Source organism: Phyllobates terribilis, unplaced genomic scaffold (genome assembly GCF_046119375.1).
Source record: "Phyllobates terribilis strain yellow unplaced genomic scaffold, ASM4611937v1 Scaffold_1__5_contigs__length_1240528914, whole genome shotgun sequence".
Lineage (NCBI taxonomy): Eukaryota > Metazoa > Chordata > Amphibia > Anura > Dendrobatidae > Phyllobates > Phyllobates terribilis.
In genome coordinates this window covers 313,572,800-313,589,524 of record NW_027362761.1, presented here as the reverse complement: position 1 = coordinate 313,589,524, position 16,725 = coordinate 313,572,800, and the positions used below count along the sequence as shown (strand labels likewise).

At 47.1% G+C, this 16,725-nt stretch overlaps 1 protein-coding gene across 1 annotated transcript in view; it reads left to right on the top strand.

Moving 5' to 3' along the window:
* The window catches only part of ESS2 (ess-2 splicing factor homolog), a 177,400-nt gene extending 161,132 nt beyond the window's left edge, over positions 1 to 16,268 (top strand). The window contains exons 9-10 of the mRNA XM_073674814.1: positions 14,417 to 14,532; positions 14,652 to 16,268. Coding sequence (XP_073530915.1) covers positions 14,417 to 14,532; positions 14,652 to 14,937 — 402 coding nt within the window. The 3' untranslated portion in view covers positions 14,938 to 16,268. The remainder of the gene's footprint in view (positions 1 to 14,416; positions 14,533 to 14,651) is intronic.
* Positions 16,269 to 16,725: the final 457 nt, after the last annotated feature.

Below are 16,725 nucleotides of genomic sequence, written 5' to 3'. Positions count from 1 at the left end.
ATGCTGTGTTGGTGGCTGGGTAATTCTGAAGCTTGTTTCCTCTGTCCCCTCCCACCAAACACGAACAGAGATGGGATGATTATCCTCTTCATGTTCAGACTGTTGCTCTCCCCCATCACCTCTTCCTCTTCCATTTGTTCCTCGGCTCTTGCACCTTCACTAACAATTTGTCTGGTATCACCAACCCCCCTCAATCGCAGTGAACCACCCTCCCTTGTCACCCTGAGATGTCCCCCAGTGTATGACGTTAGTAACAGAAGAAAGTATTTTAGTGTAGATAAGGCCTCTATAACATAGCAGATATGATCTAAACTATTTCAAACTGAGATGTCTTCTGCTGTATAACGTTAAGAACAGAAGAAAATATTTTTTTACTGTGGATGAGGCCTGTATAACATGGAATATATGCTTCAAGATATTTCAGACTCAGATCTAGCCTGCTGTATCACGTTAGTCACAGCAAAAAAAAATTCTTTTTTTTTACTCTGCATACAGCTGAATTTTACCACCACAAAGAGGACTAGGTGGACTTTGGCTAGCAACTGAAAAAAATATATATATTTTTTACTGTGCATACAACTGAATTTCACCCCCAAAAACTGATAAGGTGGGCTACTATAGCTTGCGCTATCACATTAGCAAATTTAAAAAATATATTTTTGTGCTCTGCACTCAGCTTTGTATAACAGCTGAATTTCAACCCCACAAAATGAAAAGGTGTGCTAGTCTCTACTAAAGCCATAAAAATTAAATAATATGTAACACTAAAGCTATCTTCACACAACATAAAGACTGCGTTTTTTTATGCAGGTATCCGCACCATACAACAAAATAACAATCTTATTATTGTGTGTTTGCATTTTGTTTGAGTTTCTTTTGAGTTTTCCCCCTTAAAATGTGGTTTGGTGAAGCTGTGAATCTACATTTTTAATACCACAGAAAAACTTTGATTTTTGAGCTTAAAAATGTGTTTTTTTTACCGGTTTTTTTTTTTTTTTTTTTACAGGCTCCACAAAGGCTTATATATATATATAAAAAATGTATGAATTGCGCATAGTTCAGCAGCGTCTTAAGCTGCACTGCAGGCGTAGATTTCATTAAATCACATCCACTGTGCTTGGACATTTATGCCGTGTTCAGATGTAGCAAAAATGCTGCGTTTTTTTTCAGCTGCTTTTTTTGGAACAGTCAATTTGCAGCATTTAAAAGGCCAAGAAAGTGGATGCGATTTCATGAAAACCGCTCTGTGGTCTTAAGACGCTGCTGATCTGTACGGTTATGGGTTTTTTACATCTAGAGGTTTCTATGTGGAGCCTAAAAAGAGAGAAAACGCATGTAAAAAGACTGCAGTTACTTTAAGTGCAGAATCAAAGCTATTCTGTATTATAAAAAAAATGAACAATGCGGCTTCACATCTGCACCAAAAAACATCAAATAAGGGGAAAAAGGCATAAAAAAATGCAGCAAGTATGCAATAATCAGAGATGATTGTTATTGTGTAGTTTGGTGTGGACATCTACAGAAAACAAAAAAATACAGTATTTATTCAACATGTGAACACGGCCTTGCAGACAGCCAGATGTCAAATAGTGAAGCTACATAAAGATGAGAAAGTTGAATGGACAGAAAATAAATCCATAGATCCCAACTGAAAGAAGCACGACGCACAGATGACATCATGCCAGCCCTGGCTAATCAAAAGTCACGCCGGATGAGGTAAAGTTAGTAGTGTTGCATGAGCGTGCTCGGTTAACCCTTTCACAGAGCACGCTCGGGTGCTGTTCGAGTATTTTCGGCATCTATACTCGAGCCGCAGCGGCTGCATTTGTCGCGGCTGTTAGACAGCTGTGACACATGCAGGGATTGTATGTTTGTTAGGCAATCCCTGCAGGTGTCACAGCTGTCAAACAGCCCCAGTGGCTCGAGCATAGATCCCAAGCACGCCGTAAATACTCAGGCAGCACCCGAGCATGCTCAGTGAAAGGGTAAACCGAGCACGCTCATGCAACACTATAGGTAAGAGATTCGTGGCCCCCTGTCCAGCGTCTCATGAATTGATCCGCTCAGCACTAGTTCAAACTAGCTATGGAATCCGTTCTACGCCTGGGTGGTGAGCATCTTTATTGGTATATGGTCTCTCATGCTGGTATGTGCTGCCCCACCATCCTATCCTGGTATGCGTGGGGTCCCTCACCCCCCAATCCTGGTATGCGTGGGGTCCCTCACCCCGCAATCCTGATATGCGTGGCGCCCCTCACCCCATAATCCTGATATGCGTGGCACCCCTCATCCCTATCACATTGCACACATACCAAAAAATAAACACTTATACTCACCTTTCTTCCCTGTGCTCCAGCGCTGCTGTGTTCTGTTCTGCCGGAGTACGCGTGTGCCCATACCGTGCTGTCCGCAACATTTTGCTGAAGACGCACTGCAAATGTGTCTTCAGTAAAATGGCGCCGGATAGCGTTATGCGCATGCACCAATTCCGACACCTCACTCCTGCCCCAGTCTTCGGCAAAGAGAGGCGCCGCGGCAATGCTCCTCCCGGTCAGGTAAGTATGGCACCGGAGATAGCGGTATAAGCTGAGTGTCTACGCATACCGTGATCTCCGGTGCCATACACTCCTCTTACCTGTAACGGCTTCATGCGTTCTCTCTGGAGCCAGACTGCGCAGGCGTGTCGCGCTTGCGCAGTTTATAGGGGCTTCAGAGACACGCATCTCCCGTTATATTATAGATAACTGCCTTCCTGCAGCATGTGGCCTGGGGCACGGCCGGCACTATCTAGTACAGTCCTCCCGTGTGGCCTGGAGCACGGCCGACACTATCTAGTACCGTCCTCACGGTGGTCTGAGGCACGGTAGGCACAATCTAGTAACGTCCAGTCCTATGGATGTCGCTGGTCTTCATCCAACACTGTCCTCCTTCTCTGCTTCATTTGGATTACACGTCCAATGTCAGCCACACAGCATCTGCCATCACGCTCCTGCGCAGGCACACTTCTCTGCTCTGTGCGGGGAAAGGGCAGAGAGAAGTGCGCCCGCGCAGGAGCGCGATGTAAGACACTGTCTGGATGATGTAGGAAACGTCATCCACTTGAAGAAAGGAGGACGGCAATCTCAGGAGGAGGCTCCAGATTAACACTAGAGAAACCCATTGGACGGGACTGCGCTGTAGGTGAGTCTAATATAAGGTTTTTTTTTACGTTATGCAGATCGGCTTGGTGACTTATATACAGCATTCTAGAATAGTGTATATAAAGGCCATACAGGTGGTGGTCATATTTTATATACGGAAAACCAGGTGACAGGTTCCCTTTAAGCAGGTTTTCATCTATGCAGCTTGTACAAGTGAACTTCATTGTTTCAAAAGTGGGTTACCTGTCTAAGCCATTTTATTATAGTACCTTTTACATGGTTTACACAGATGCATCATGGGCTTTTCCTGCCCTTTGAGTAAAATGAAAGGCTAAAATACAATGTGGAAGCTTAATCAGAGAAATGTTTTATTTACATTCAGAACAAGTTTCAAAGAAACAAATAACAATTACCACAGAAATCTCAAACTTTTAATTGTAGAAATATTGTATAAATAACATTAACATTATGTATAGAAATAATTCTAATTTTATAAAAGTGCATTTATGGGAGGATTGTGGGTAAGTCTTTGGCTTTGCCTCGACCCCTCGGCCTGCCTCCGGTGTCTGATGTCTCAGCGTCTTGGAAATGAGATCATGATGCCTGCTTTGGATAGCAAATCAATAGCCTTGAAAAACCCGTGAATAAGGGAAGGGGGTCTTTGGGGAAATTGGTCTTGAAAACAAGGCAGCGTGGAAAATTCTATTTTGTGGCTGTAGGCGACAACGTCTCAGACCCAAGCGTCGTTGACTACTGAGAGCCACTCATCCCGGAACCAAAAAGGAGACGGCCGCCCACCCCGAGAAACATCCCAGGTGGGAACACTGCGTCATACCGATGAGAATCTGCTAGATCTGGGCCTGGCAGACCGGCGCTAGTGGGTTCGTTGATGCCAGGAGGGGGCTAGCCTAAAGGAAGGTCTCTTCTTTTCCTGGCGGGTCAGAGAGTTGTCCTTTTGGTTGCTATGCTACACTGAAAATTTACGAAAGGACCAAAACTGGACTGGGCGTCTCTTGGGAGGAGGGCATTTGGCCCTTTGTTGCGGAAGCAAAATATTCTTACCCCCCATGGCATTAGAGATCATCTTGTCTAGCTCTTCGAAAAGGCGGGAGCCCTGGAAGGTGAGGCTGGTGGACTTTTTGGAAACTGAATCCACGTTCCATGATTTCAGCTATGAGGCCATGTGGATGGTGATGTTGCCAGCTGCCAGGGCTGAATAGGCCGCTGCAGGAGAAAGGTGCGTCAGAAAAAACACGTGCAGGGTTCTTGGACACCAGAATGCAAAGTGTGCCCTGATAGGTGGAGGGCAGAAAGCACTGGAGAGCCGGCGTGCGTGATTGTTTAGGCTGCTAGGGGTGTGGCTCGGGCACCGGGGAAAGTCTAGACTGAAGTCTGGATTTTTTAAGAGAGGGGGCCGCAGGAGCCTCTGGAAAACGTGGAGGTGGCGATTCGAGCACCCTCACTGCCTGGTAGGATATATCTGTACTGAAGAACCGGAATCCTTCTTCGCAGACCGATGATGAAGCTGGGCATGAAATAACCTGGACAAAGAACTTCAGGCAGCTGGCAGGTAACGGATCAGTCTTCCCTCCCTGCACCTTCTGGATCTGGGGGGCGAGCGGGCAGGGGATTAGTGCCAAGGACCATCTGCTGGGGAATCCCAAACACTCTTGTTGTGTTAGGGTCCTGCCTTGTAGACCACAGAGGATACAGTAGTGAAACAATTCCACTGTCGCCCTCACAAACCGTATCTGAAAGAAAAAGGGGAATCATTAATAAAAAATAAAAAAAACACAAATCTAAGGCTACATACACATTACGTTCTGTGTCCCGTCGGAGTATACGTCCGAAATCTCCAGGAAACGGGGTCTGACGTATGCTCCGACGGGGGCCATAGACTGCAATGGTGACGGCAGAGCGAACGTGCACTTTTTTCGACAGTGTACCCCTACAGGAGACGGACTCTCAGACACAGTAGCCTATGTCTGAGTGTCCGCCTCCTGTGGGCATACACTCCGGAAAGCACACGTTCGCTTTGCCGTCACCATTGCAGTCTATGGTCACCGTCAGCGCATACGTCCAAACCCCGTTTTGCCGGGGATTTCAGAAGTATGCCCCGACAGGGAGACAGAACGCAATGTGAAAGCACCCTAAGGTAGAGATGGGCGTGGGTCCAGACCCGTGTCTGCCTCCTACTGACACCAAGCTAAAATGGATTAGCTTCATGCCAGTTGATGATGCACCCTTCTGGGGAAGAGAGAATTTTTTTTTGCATAGTGTCAGCAGCATACACCCATGTTTTTTTGTGTCCCCCAAAGAAGCATTAACCCCCCCCACCCCAAATCACCCCCAGCATTAACCCCCCACAGATGGTCCCCAGGATTAATCCCCCCACATCAACCTGAAGGCCCCAAAGCATAGACCCCCACAAATCCCACCAGAACCCCCCCCCCAAGCATAAACCCACACCAGCCGCCTCCCCAAGCATAAACCCCTACCCCAAAGCCCAGTGTGTGATGCTCGCAAGCTTTCCTGGGAGATGGGCGACTTGGAGCCGGGTCCTAGGTTGTCGAAGGGGTGCAGCCGTGGCCCGGACCCGTCCCGTGTCCAGGGTCGTCACATTAAAAAGGATGTAAGGGCTATCAGGGTTGAGTGGTTGTCATCAACTACGCCACCTGTGGCACCTGGTGAAGGCCACCAGCGCTGCATCAGTCCTCCGAGGCGGGATGTTGTGGCAGCCGACGTTGATACTACTCCCCACAGACGGAGCAGGGCCTCAGGGCAGAGAGACAAGGATGGAGAGGGTTGTAGTGTAGGAGATCTGGTGCTGCGTAGTGTGGTGTAGTGCAGAATAAAGAGTCTGGAGGCCATAGGGGGTAACTTCCAGGGTTTTTTACTCACGGTGGAGCGTGCAGCTGCAAGGCTTCTCCCTGCTCCTCGCGGAGTTCTGCGGTCACCAGAGACGGGGGTCCGACAACCTCCGAGTAATTCAAGTGCTCAATCAGGACCCCGCACAAGAGTGTTCCTAGACTTCAGACCGGGTCCTTTCCTGTCTGTGTGTGTGTAGATAGGCCGGGTCTCCCTCTGGACTTCGCTCAAAAAAAGGGTACGGGTCGCAGCTCCGCTCCTTCCATTAGCCGGTGGGATCCTCAGGGCCTGCCGGGCTTCCCTGACTAAGACGTAGAGTAGCAAAGTCAGGTGTCTGGGGCCGGTAACCCTTTTGCAGCCGGAATCCCTCTGACTAGATCAGAATAGCGAAGACAGGTGGCATATACCGCTCCGTCTGCATCCCCCTGGGATCCATTTGCGGTGGAGCTACACTCCTAAGCTCTGGGCCTTCTTGGTCATGATCCTTGACCGGGTTGAGACATATGTTAACTCCAACCTGCCCATCGACCCAAGGCCAAGGTACGAGGGCCGTGTCTCCATCCGCTGCAGATCCACACAGGATCCACGTTCAGGGAGGGAGATCACGATCAAAAGACCAAGAGCCAAGATGGCTGTGAATTAAATATGAAATTTAAAGTGTCACTAAAATGGGAATCCTCCACCCTCACCCACTAATTGGTTCCCCTATCTCTTGGTTCCCCAGTCTCCCAATTCCCAGTAGGGGCTGCACAGTAGTGCCTACTAGCCCCCTCTGGTGGGAGAAGTGATGTGTTGGATGTGGAGGTGGGGTCCTGACCATCACACTTGTTCTTACCTCAAAGGAGGAACACTACACTCCATTAAAGAGGTGCAGCACCCCTGTGGCGGTCGAACGCTCAGGGGCGCCACACCAGCAGACGGCCCCCTACAAACATTATTCCCATCGTGCACCATGATCCCCCCCCCCAGAGACCCCACAGGCGTACACCATCAACCCCCAAGAGCCCCCACCAGCATGCCCGCACCAGCATCCCCCCAGTGCCGCAACTAGCAGCCCCCCAGAGCCACCAGCAGCCCCCCAGAGCCACCACCAGCCAGCAGCATGCCCCCAAAGAGCCCGCAGCATCCCCCCAGAGCCCCCACAGCACGCAGCATGCCCCCAGCGTTCCCACAAGCCCACAGAATCCACCACCAGCTCGCAGCATACCCCCACAGAGCCCGCAGCATGCCCCCACAGAGCCCGCACAAACCCGCAGCATCCCCCCAGAGCCCCCACAAGCCTGAAGAATCCCCCAGAGCCACCACGATCCCCCAGAGCCACCACCAGCCCGCAGCATCACCCCAGAGCCACCACCAGCCCTCAGCATCCCCCCAGAGCCACCACCTTCCCCCAGAGCCACCAGCTGCCCCCAGCATCCCCCCAGAGCCACCACCAACCCCCCAGAGCCACCAGCTGCCCCCAGCATCCCCCCAGAGCCACCAGCAGCCCCCAGCATCCCTCCAGAGCCACCACCAGCATCCCCCCCAGAGCCACCACCAGCCCCCCAGAGATACCAGCATCCCCCCAGAATCCCCCCAGAGCCAACACCAGCCCGCAGAATCCCCTCAGAGCCAACACCAGCCCTCAGCTTCCCCCCAGAGCCCCCAATATCCCCCCAGCATCCCCCCAGAGCCCCCAGCATCCCCCTAGAATCCCCCCAGAGCCACCACCAGCCCCCAGCATCCCCCCAGAACCACCACCAGCCCGCAGCATCCTCCCAGAGCCACTACCAGCCCGCAGCATGCCCCCACAGAGCCCGAACAAACCCGCAGCATCCCCCCCAGAACCCCCACAGACCATCCAGAGCATGCAGCATGCCCCCAACGTCCCCACAAACCCGCAGAATCTCCACAGAGCCCGCAGCACTGACCTCCTCCTGCAGCTTCACCGACTGCTGTGTCATTCTGCTGTGTCACCCCCTAACGAAGGACGTGTGTCCGAAAGGCGCGTCGGGGTTACGCCGCTTGGTGCCGTTCATACATGCTGGACTAGTGTGCAGGTATATACTTTAAACTCTTTCATGATTTGAGTCAGTATTCTGGAATTATCATGACTATCACATAAATATATATGGGGCACATGAATGGTCATTGATATGGAGCACATGGAATTTTCCTCTCCGTAACATTAAGTATATATACATGATTTGGCCATTCATATGCTACCTGGAGTTGATTGTTTGGTGATCTAAGCCTATTTACTACTTCTTTTCCATCAATGGTATAACTGATCATCAGTCCTGCATTTACCTACCCCTGGTATTTACTAGCATATTTCGTAGTCTAGCACAAATTGTAATATAATAACACTGTACACAATTTTGTTTGGTCACTGTAATGCGCTTTCCTTGTGCATGTAGTGCCACTTTAACCATAGCTCTAATAAAGGTATTTATTTAAATCATTTTGTTTGATTGGACCTATCATTCGGTGGTTCTCCTTTTTCATGTGTCTTACCTAATGGTCTGCCATTCCACATTGGTCCATATAGTAAGTACACGATTATTGATAGGCCTGTTGAATTGCGGGTCTGAATATGGTCAGTGTCTTATACTGCTACATTCAATGTTGTGTGTATCTGTGTCATTCTCTGCAAGAGACTATGGCGTCCTGTGCTAAACTAGAACACGCCCATAATGCACGGTCAGGACACGCCCCCCGGAAATGACGTCATACCTGGAAGGCGCCCATACATTCTAGCGTTTACCATCGGAGCAGGGTAAACGCTAGAATGTATGGGCTCCTTCCAGGTATGACGTCATTTCCGGGTGGCGTGTCCTGACCTTGCATTATGGGCGTGTTCTAGTTTAGCACAGGACGCCATAGTCTCTTGCAGAGAATGACACAGCAGTCGGTGAAGCTGCAGGAGGAGGTCAGTGCTGTGGGCTCTGTGGAGATTCTGCGGGCTTGTGGGGATGTTGGGGGCATGCCCATACATTCTAGGCTCAACCATCGGAGCAGCGGTGCGTTACCCGTTACCAAGTAGGGGACTTGTGTCTTCCAGGAAGATTAGTGCGCTGATATACGGTTGCGGTGACGGTGCAGAAGCTCCCCTCCTGCGGCGAATGTCCGGTTTTCGTTGCTCTGGAGGGAGGATGAACGGAGGATAAATGGTGCCCAAACCGGACAGCGGCACCTTCCTCGTCCTCTTTCTGCTTGTGCTGACCCTGACCGAGCCGCTGCGGCCAGGTGAGTCCTCGGCGGGGACTCGGCCGTGCACGGCGCTGTGTGACCGGGCAGAGATACTGGACGAGGCCGGGGCTGAGGGATGGCGGCGAGGGCATGTGCTCGGCCTCACACCAAGCTCCGGTCTGCAGCAGGCACCGGCGGCCTCTGTCACTGGAAGGTCACTGGTGCAGACCGGGCACAGCTGAGCCGCCTCATGGCGGAACCCCCTGCGGACAGCGGCGGGCATCCCCGTACCCCTATCACAAGGTGCTGCCACAGGTGACTGGGCATAGTGGGCACCGCTCTATACACCTGCATGTGGCTGCCCCATGTTATAGGGTTGTCCAGGATTAGAGCAGGTGATGATATAACCCCCCATAATATAATGGCCCACCTTCCTAATCCTCCATCACTATACCGCTGCTGCCGATCACTGGCTGGATACGTCATGTGACTGCTGAGGCCAGTGATTGGCTGGATCGTTCATGTGGATGGTGTACAGCATATGACCAGTGGGGTGTAAAGTGTTATGCTTAATTGGTAAAAGGTTGCAATTTGCGTTTCATTAAAAATCCTTGCTTTTAGCCTAAGGCCATGTTCACACATGTTGGGATTTTCAGCATCACAAATCTGCAGCAAAACCTAATCTCTGGCAGGAAGTCAGCTGCGTCAAAAACGCAGGTTTTTCTGTGTTTTTTGGTGCAATTTTTTCAGCTTTTTTTTTCACTGTCCTTCTGTCTCTGCATGTCCATAAACCACAACATGTGTGAATATAGCCTAATACTCTCCCCGTTCTTGATATGTTCACATGTTGCACTTTTGCAACGGTTTTTGCTGTGTTTTTTTATGCCCATTTTCAATTGCGTTTTACAGTGCCAGCAAAGTCTCACTTTTTTTTTCTTGGCTGATTTGGAAAACTGCTGTGTTTTTGCAATCTTCAGCATGGCACTTAGTGCAGCGTTTTTCACCCATAGAAAGCAATAAATAGTGCAAAAAGGCAGGTATCAGGTTTTGCTGCGTTTTTGGTGTAAAAACTTGAGGAAGTTTATTAAATATTTTTTAAATTTTTTTATGCACTAAACTTTATTAGCATGCACAAGAGACAAATATACCTGACAAAAACTTCAGCAAAACCTGTTTTTTTTTTAAGCTGCTTCTTTACTGGCAAGAGAGCAGTTTTTTCCTGCGGGAAAAAAATGCAACGTGTGAACATAGCCTTACTTTATAGTCTTAGGCTGTGTTCCTACGATGCTTTTTTTAAGCGTTTCCGCAGCGGCAAAAAACGCTGCAGAAACGCTTAAAAAACGCATGGTAGAAGGCCTGCCATGTTCCCCAATGATAATCTGCATGTGCTGTGCACATGCTGTGGAAATTTCCGCTGCGGATTATCATTGTGGAAAAAAAAACAGCACTACCAATTATTTTGCGGAAGCGCTGCGTTTTCGCCGTTATTGACTTGCATTAGATCGCATGGATTACGCATCACTGTATATGTAGATGCGCATTCCATGCGTTCTAATGTGCGGATGGTACCCGGGTCTAGAGGAGAGGAGACTCTCCTCCGGACCCGGGTACCATAGAAAACTGTAAAAAAAAAAAAAAAAAGAATAAAATAAAAAGTAAATATATACTTACCTTCTGGCGGACCCCGGTGTCCTTCTCTTCACTTTCCGGCAGTTTGCGATGGACTGAAGGACCTGCGCTGACGTCATAGTCATGTGACGGGTCACGCGATGCTGACGTCGGCAGGTCCTTCAGTGTACCGCTGCCGGCAAGGGAGAACGGAGTGAAACAAGACACAGGGGGCCATCAGAGGGTAAGTATATATTTATTTTTTTATTTTTTACCATTCTTTCGGTCACAGTATATAAATCCATGCCGTTTGCACGGATTTATATAGTGTGACCAAGTTGACAAGCACTTTCCAAGTGATGCTAAAATCGCTTGGAAAGCGCTTGACAACCCGCATGTGGAAATGCATGTGAAGAACGCTTCAATTCCGCATGTCCCTGGCAGGAAAAACGCATGTACAGTACAGACCAAAAGTTTGGACACACCTTCTCATTTAAAGATTTTTCTGTATTTTCATGACTATGAAAATTGTACATTCACACTGAAGGCATCAAAACTATGAATTAACACCTGTGGAATTATATACTTAACAAAAAAGTGTGAAACAACTGAAATATGTCATATTCTAGGTTCTTCAAAGTAGCCACCTTTTGCTTTGATGACTGCTCTGCACACTCTTGGCATTCTCTTGATGAGCTTCAAGAGGTGGTCACCGGAAATGGTTTTCAAACAATCTTGAAGGAGTTCCCAGAGATGCTTCGCACTTGTTGGCCCTTTTGCCTTCACCCTGCGGTCCAGCTCACCCCAAACCATCTCGATTGGTTCAGGCCTGGTGACTGGAGGCCAGGTCATCTGGCGTAGCACCCCATCACTCTCCTTCTTGGTCAAATAGCCCTTACACAGCCTGGAGGTGTGTTTGGGGTCATTGTCCTGTTGAAACATAAATGATGGTCCAACTAAACACAAACAGGATGGAATAGCATGCCGCTGCAAGATGCTGTGGTAGCCATGCTGGTTCAGTATGCCTTCAATTTTGAATAAATCCCAAACAGTGTCACCAGCAAAGCACCCCCACACCATCACACCTCCTCCTCCATGCTTCACGGTGGGATCCAGGCATGTAGAGTCCATCCGTTCACCTTTTCTGCATCGCACAAAGACACGGTGGTTGGAACCAAAGATCTCAAATTTGGACTCATCAGACCAAAGCACAGATTTCCACTGGTCTAATGTCCATTCCTTGTGTTCTTTAGCCCAAACAAGTCTCTTCTGCTTGTTGCCTGTCCTTATCAGCGGTTCACTAGCAGCTATTTTACCATGAACGCCTGCTGCACAAAGTCTCCTCTTAACAGTTGTTGAAGAGATGTGTCTGCTGCTAGAACTTTGTGAGGCATTGACCTGGTCTCTAATCTGAGCTGCTGTTAACCTGCGATTTCTGAGGCTGGTGACTCGGATAAACTTATCCTCAGAAGCAGAGGTGACTCTTGGTCTTCCTCATGTGAGCCAGTTTCTTTGTAGCGCTTGATGGTTTTTGCACCTGCACTTGGGGACACTTTTAAAGTTTTCCCAATTTTTCAGACTGACTGTCTTTCATTTCTTAAAGTAATGATGGCCACTCGTTTTTCTTTACTTAGCTGCTTTTTTCTTGCCATAATACAAATTCTAACAGTCTATTCAGTAGGACTATCAGCTGTGTATCCACCTGACTTCTGCACAACACAACTGATGGTCCCAACCCCATTTATAAGGCAAGAAATCCCACTTATTAAACCTGACAGGGCACACCTGTGAAGTGAAAACCATTTCCGGTGACTACCTCTTGAAGCTCATCAAGAGAATGGCAAGAGTGTGCAAAGCAGTCATCAAAGCAAAAGGTGGCTACTTTGAAGAACCAAGAATATAAGACATATTTTCAGTTGTTTCACACTTTTTTGTTAAGTATATAATTCCACATGTGTTAATTCATAGTTTTGATGCCTTCAATGTGAATGCACAATTTTCATAGTCATGAAAATACAAAAAAAATCTTTAAATGAGAAGGTGTGTCCAAACTTTTGGTCTGTACTGTGTGTGTATATATATAAATTTTATTTTTTTTTGTACATTTTCATTTGGAGGAGAAGGTCTGGTCACATGTTCCTCCACCAGCAGCCATTGTGTGGATAAGAGCTCTGTGCAGTCTGTTAGGAAAGCTGCACTAATAAAAGCAGGAGGAGAACCTGTAATACTTATATATTAGTATATTACAGGGCGTGGAGGGAATCCCTGTGACACTTTTTTAAATACTGTTGTCTGATCTGATGATGAAAGTCTGCACACTTTTGAATCCTTACGTCATGCGCACCCCACACTGTCAGGATTCTTCACTGTTGCCAGCAAGAGCTTGTGGTCACGTGCCGACTAGTTGTACTCAGCCTTAGTCAGTACAAGTGAATTGAGTGCGCTGCACACATCTAGTCAGAAGAATGTGGTCTGAAATATCAGATCTCATACTATTGGTCATGTCATATTGCCAGCTCTTGGTGTCAACACCGGAGAATCCTGGCAGTGTGTGTGATGCGCCCAAGAGTGACTGCAGACTTTCATCTCAAGTCTGGGCAATCCCTTTAAATGGCCGAACATTTCATGCTTAGGTGCTGAAAATCCTAGTAATCTGCAGTTAGTACTGGGATATCACAAAGAGAGGTCCCTTCATGGCACTCATTAAATTTTAACAGCAATTTTCATTTATTCACAAATTTTTTATGAGGACCTGTCACCAAGTCAAATATGGACAGTTTTGCTCATATTTGATTTCTGCTGTTCCCATTAGTATTCCATTTTTTGTATGTTTTTATTTCACTCCCCCATACAGTTCCAGAGAAATATTTGCTGCTAATTTTCATGGTTTATTAAGCGGGTATTGCTCATAGGGTAATAACACAGAACAGTCTAAAGACAGGCTAGGCTCCCCAGCCGAGAATTCTGTAAACCCCACCCTTGTAAAGACCATAAAAAATGAAAGGCCCACATCTCTCTAATCTTATGGAAAAACTAGGAAACGGAATACTCAGGAGCAGAGGGAGTAAAAAGCAAAAACTGTCCATTTTTCACCTTTTTTTTTTTAACTGGTGACAGGTCTTCTTTAAAATGTGTTGTGGATACTGTTGCAATATGACAGTTTACATCCATTTCTGTTACATTTGCAGGAAAGTGAATGTTCTGATGGGACACAAGTCTTATATACATATCTTGTCACATAGTTGATAGAAAATGTCAATGTCCAACAAGTTTACTTTATAATCCTACTGTGTTATTCCACCGTAGTGGCATATTTTTCTAGAAAGGCCCCTTCGAACTTGTTCAGTAAATTAGGCATCATAACATGGGGGGGTCAGAGAGTTACATTGTCTCACTGCTTTTCCATTAAAAAATGCCTATGATGATGTAAACCTTGTTTCCTGTAGACATGGAGGATGTCCCCTTGTTTATGACCAGTTGGCATGCATCTGCACTCCAGCTCCAGTCATACTGGGCATTAGTCAGAGTTCCCATTAGTTGGGCCGCCACTGATCAACAAGTGATCACTTCTTCTATTAGGAGTAACCCGATAAGTGTATAGAGTTGATGGAGTTGACATTGTGTTACAGATCCTGGAGCCTGGTCGAAGAGAACGACTAGGTCTGAAAATGGCAAAAGAAGCTGCTGCCAAAAATAGGGCAAAGAAGCAAGAATCTTTAAGAAGGGTGACTGAGAACCTGGCCAGGTAAGTACAGCCTGCTATTAGAATTTGTTTTAGGTGACTGATTTTTGTGCTTACAAATTAAGTTCAGATTTTGATTGTCCTTTTTCTGTCATTAATTTCTAATGTTTGTTTGTCCACAGCTTGACACCTAAGGGCCTCAGTCCATCCATGTCCCCCGCTCTTCAGCGTTTGGTGACTAGAACGTCAAGCAAATACACCGATAAAGCTGTAAGGGCCAGCTATACCCCATCTCCTGCTCACAGCAGATCCCTTGTCTGTAAGACCCCAGGAGGCTCGCGCTTAACACCTACTGTTACCCCCACTCCGGGGGCTGCTTCACAAACTCCCACTGTACCTGATCCCACCTCCATTACCGATAACTTACTACACTTACCCAAACGAAGAAAAGCATCAGACTTTTTTTGAGTGTTGGGAGGGAAATTTGCACACAGTTGGGTGCTGTCTTACCTGTCTGGGCCAAACAGTGGATCTGGAACATTGTGCCAACAGACTATAAAAATTACTCTCTTTATAGAGAGAGATGATGGAATTGCTAATTTAATAGCAACTGGTTGTGTAAATGAACTATTTTTGAATTATTTAATTGCTCAAAGACTTAATGTTTGTGCAATATACATTCTTGCATTATGGAAATTTATATAAGAGGTCGTCTGGCTTACTTCTTTTTTTTCTTACTATGTGTGCCCATGATGAGTTTTTGATGCTGCATATTTTTGCTGTGTCAAAAAACTCAGCGTCTTATAGTTCCAGCAAGGTGGATGAGATTTATAGAAATATCATGTTCTTTGTGCTTTTTTTCTTGCACCGCAGGTCAGTTTACGCTGAGTATGTTTCAAATCCGTAACATGGCAATTTCTCTTGTGGGTACGCTGAGTTTTATGTGCAGATTTTGCCCATAAACTTGATTTATATGCGGAAAATACACAGGAAAAAAATGTATGTGCCTTTTTAGGGTGTTTCCGCTAAGGAAACGCATCAAAGATGCATGTGATCCGCAGATGACTATATCAATAACGTTTTGTCAAAGCCAAATACCAGGAAGTATCAAAAACGAAGCAGCCAAAAGAAATATAAGGTCTATAATAAGTGCAGCATTAAAAACACGTTAAAAATGCATGTGTAAAAAAACGGACTCAAAAAACACAAGTCTCCTAATTTAGATAATTGTAGCATAAGTTTGGCAACATCAAAAACTCACCAAAAGCTCATAGTGGGAACGTGGCCTTAGGCATAAGCCGACAAAGAGGTGTACTCGCGTCCTGTCACACCCTTGGACCCAACGTGGGCTCAGGAACCGAACACTGCGACTTCGAGATGTAACAAGACCACTGAAGTGTGTGTTTGGCTGTAGCAGTCAGGTCACTGGAACAGTATGTGATCAGATGTTTCTCTGATGACACACTATTTCAACACTTGTATCTAGTGCAGGCAGCTGCGGTCATTGGGGTAATAGGAGGCGAGTATGCCTCCATTTGATATTTTATAATAGCCCATTCCTAAGAAAAATATAATGCTGGACGCCCCTTTTAAAAGTAATAAGTAGGGGCAGAAAGCCTGATTTGAACACTGGGTCATTTATTGGGTTTCTTTCTGTAGTTTTACCTCCTGCTGCTTTCCAAGTCCTGTTGGTGATGTGCTCCTGTTATACAGTGCTGCTCACCATTATTGGCACCCCTTCATTTTTTTTCATAGACTGTACAATATCTTCAGAAATAAATGGAAATGTACCAAAGTTATATCTTCAGGATTTTTTAATTAGTGGTCCAAAGTAATACAACAATAAAACACTGTTTTTCAGCTTCCATGTTGCAGTTTCAAAGGAGATACAGAATAAACAGCATGTGCAGCAATAAAGGCACTGTTACGAGTCCGGGTGGTGGAACCTCTGTGCCGAGGTGCAAGGAGGGACCCAGAGGGGCGTGACTAAGTATCCACCCGAACCGACCCTGGTCGTACGGCAGCTAATGACACCGTGACCAGGGAGGATCCGGGCTGAGGGACCAGGTGCTACTCTGGGGACGACCTTGTAAGAGAGCAGGTGGCTCCCACGGGTCAGATGGCTGGGACTGACCGGTATGGCGGATGGACACAGCAAGCAGGTGGAAGTCTCTGGTAGCTGACAGGTGGTCATAGTTCGAGAAAGCAGGGCAAGTAGCAGTCTTTAGGTGTACCAGGAAGGTGGTCACAGCAAGT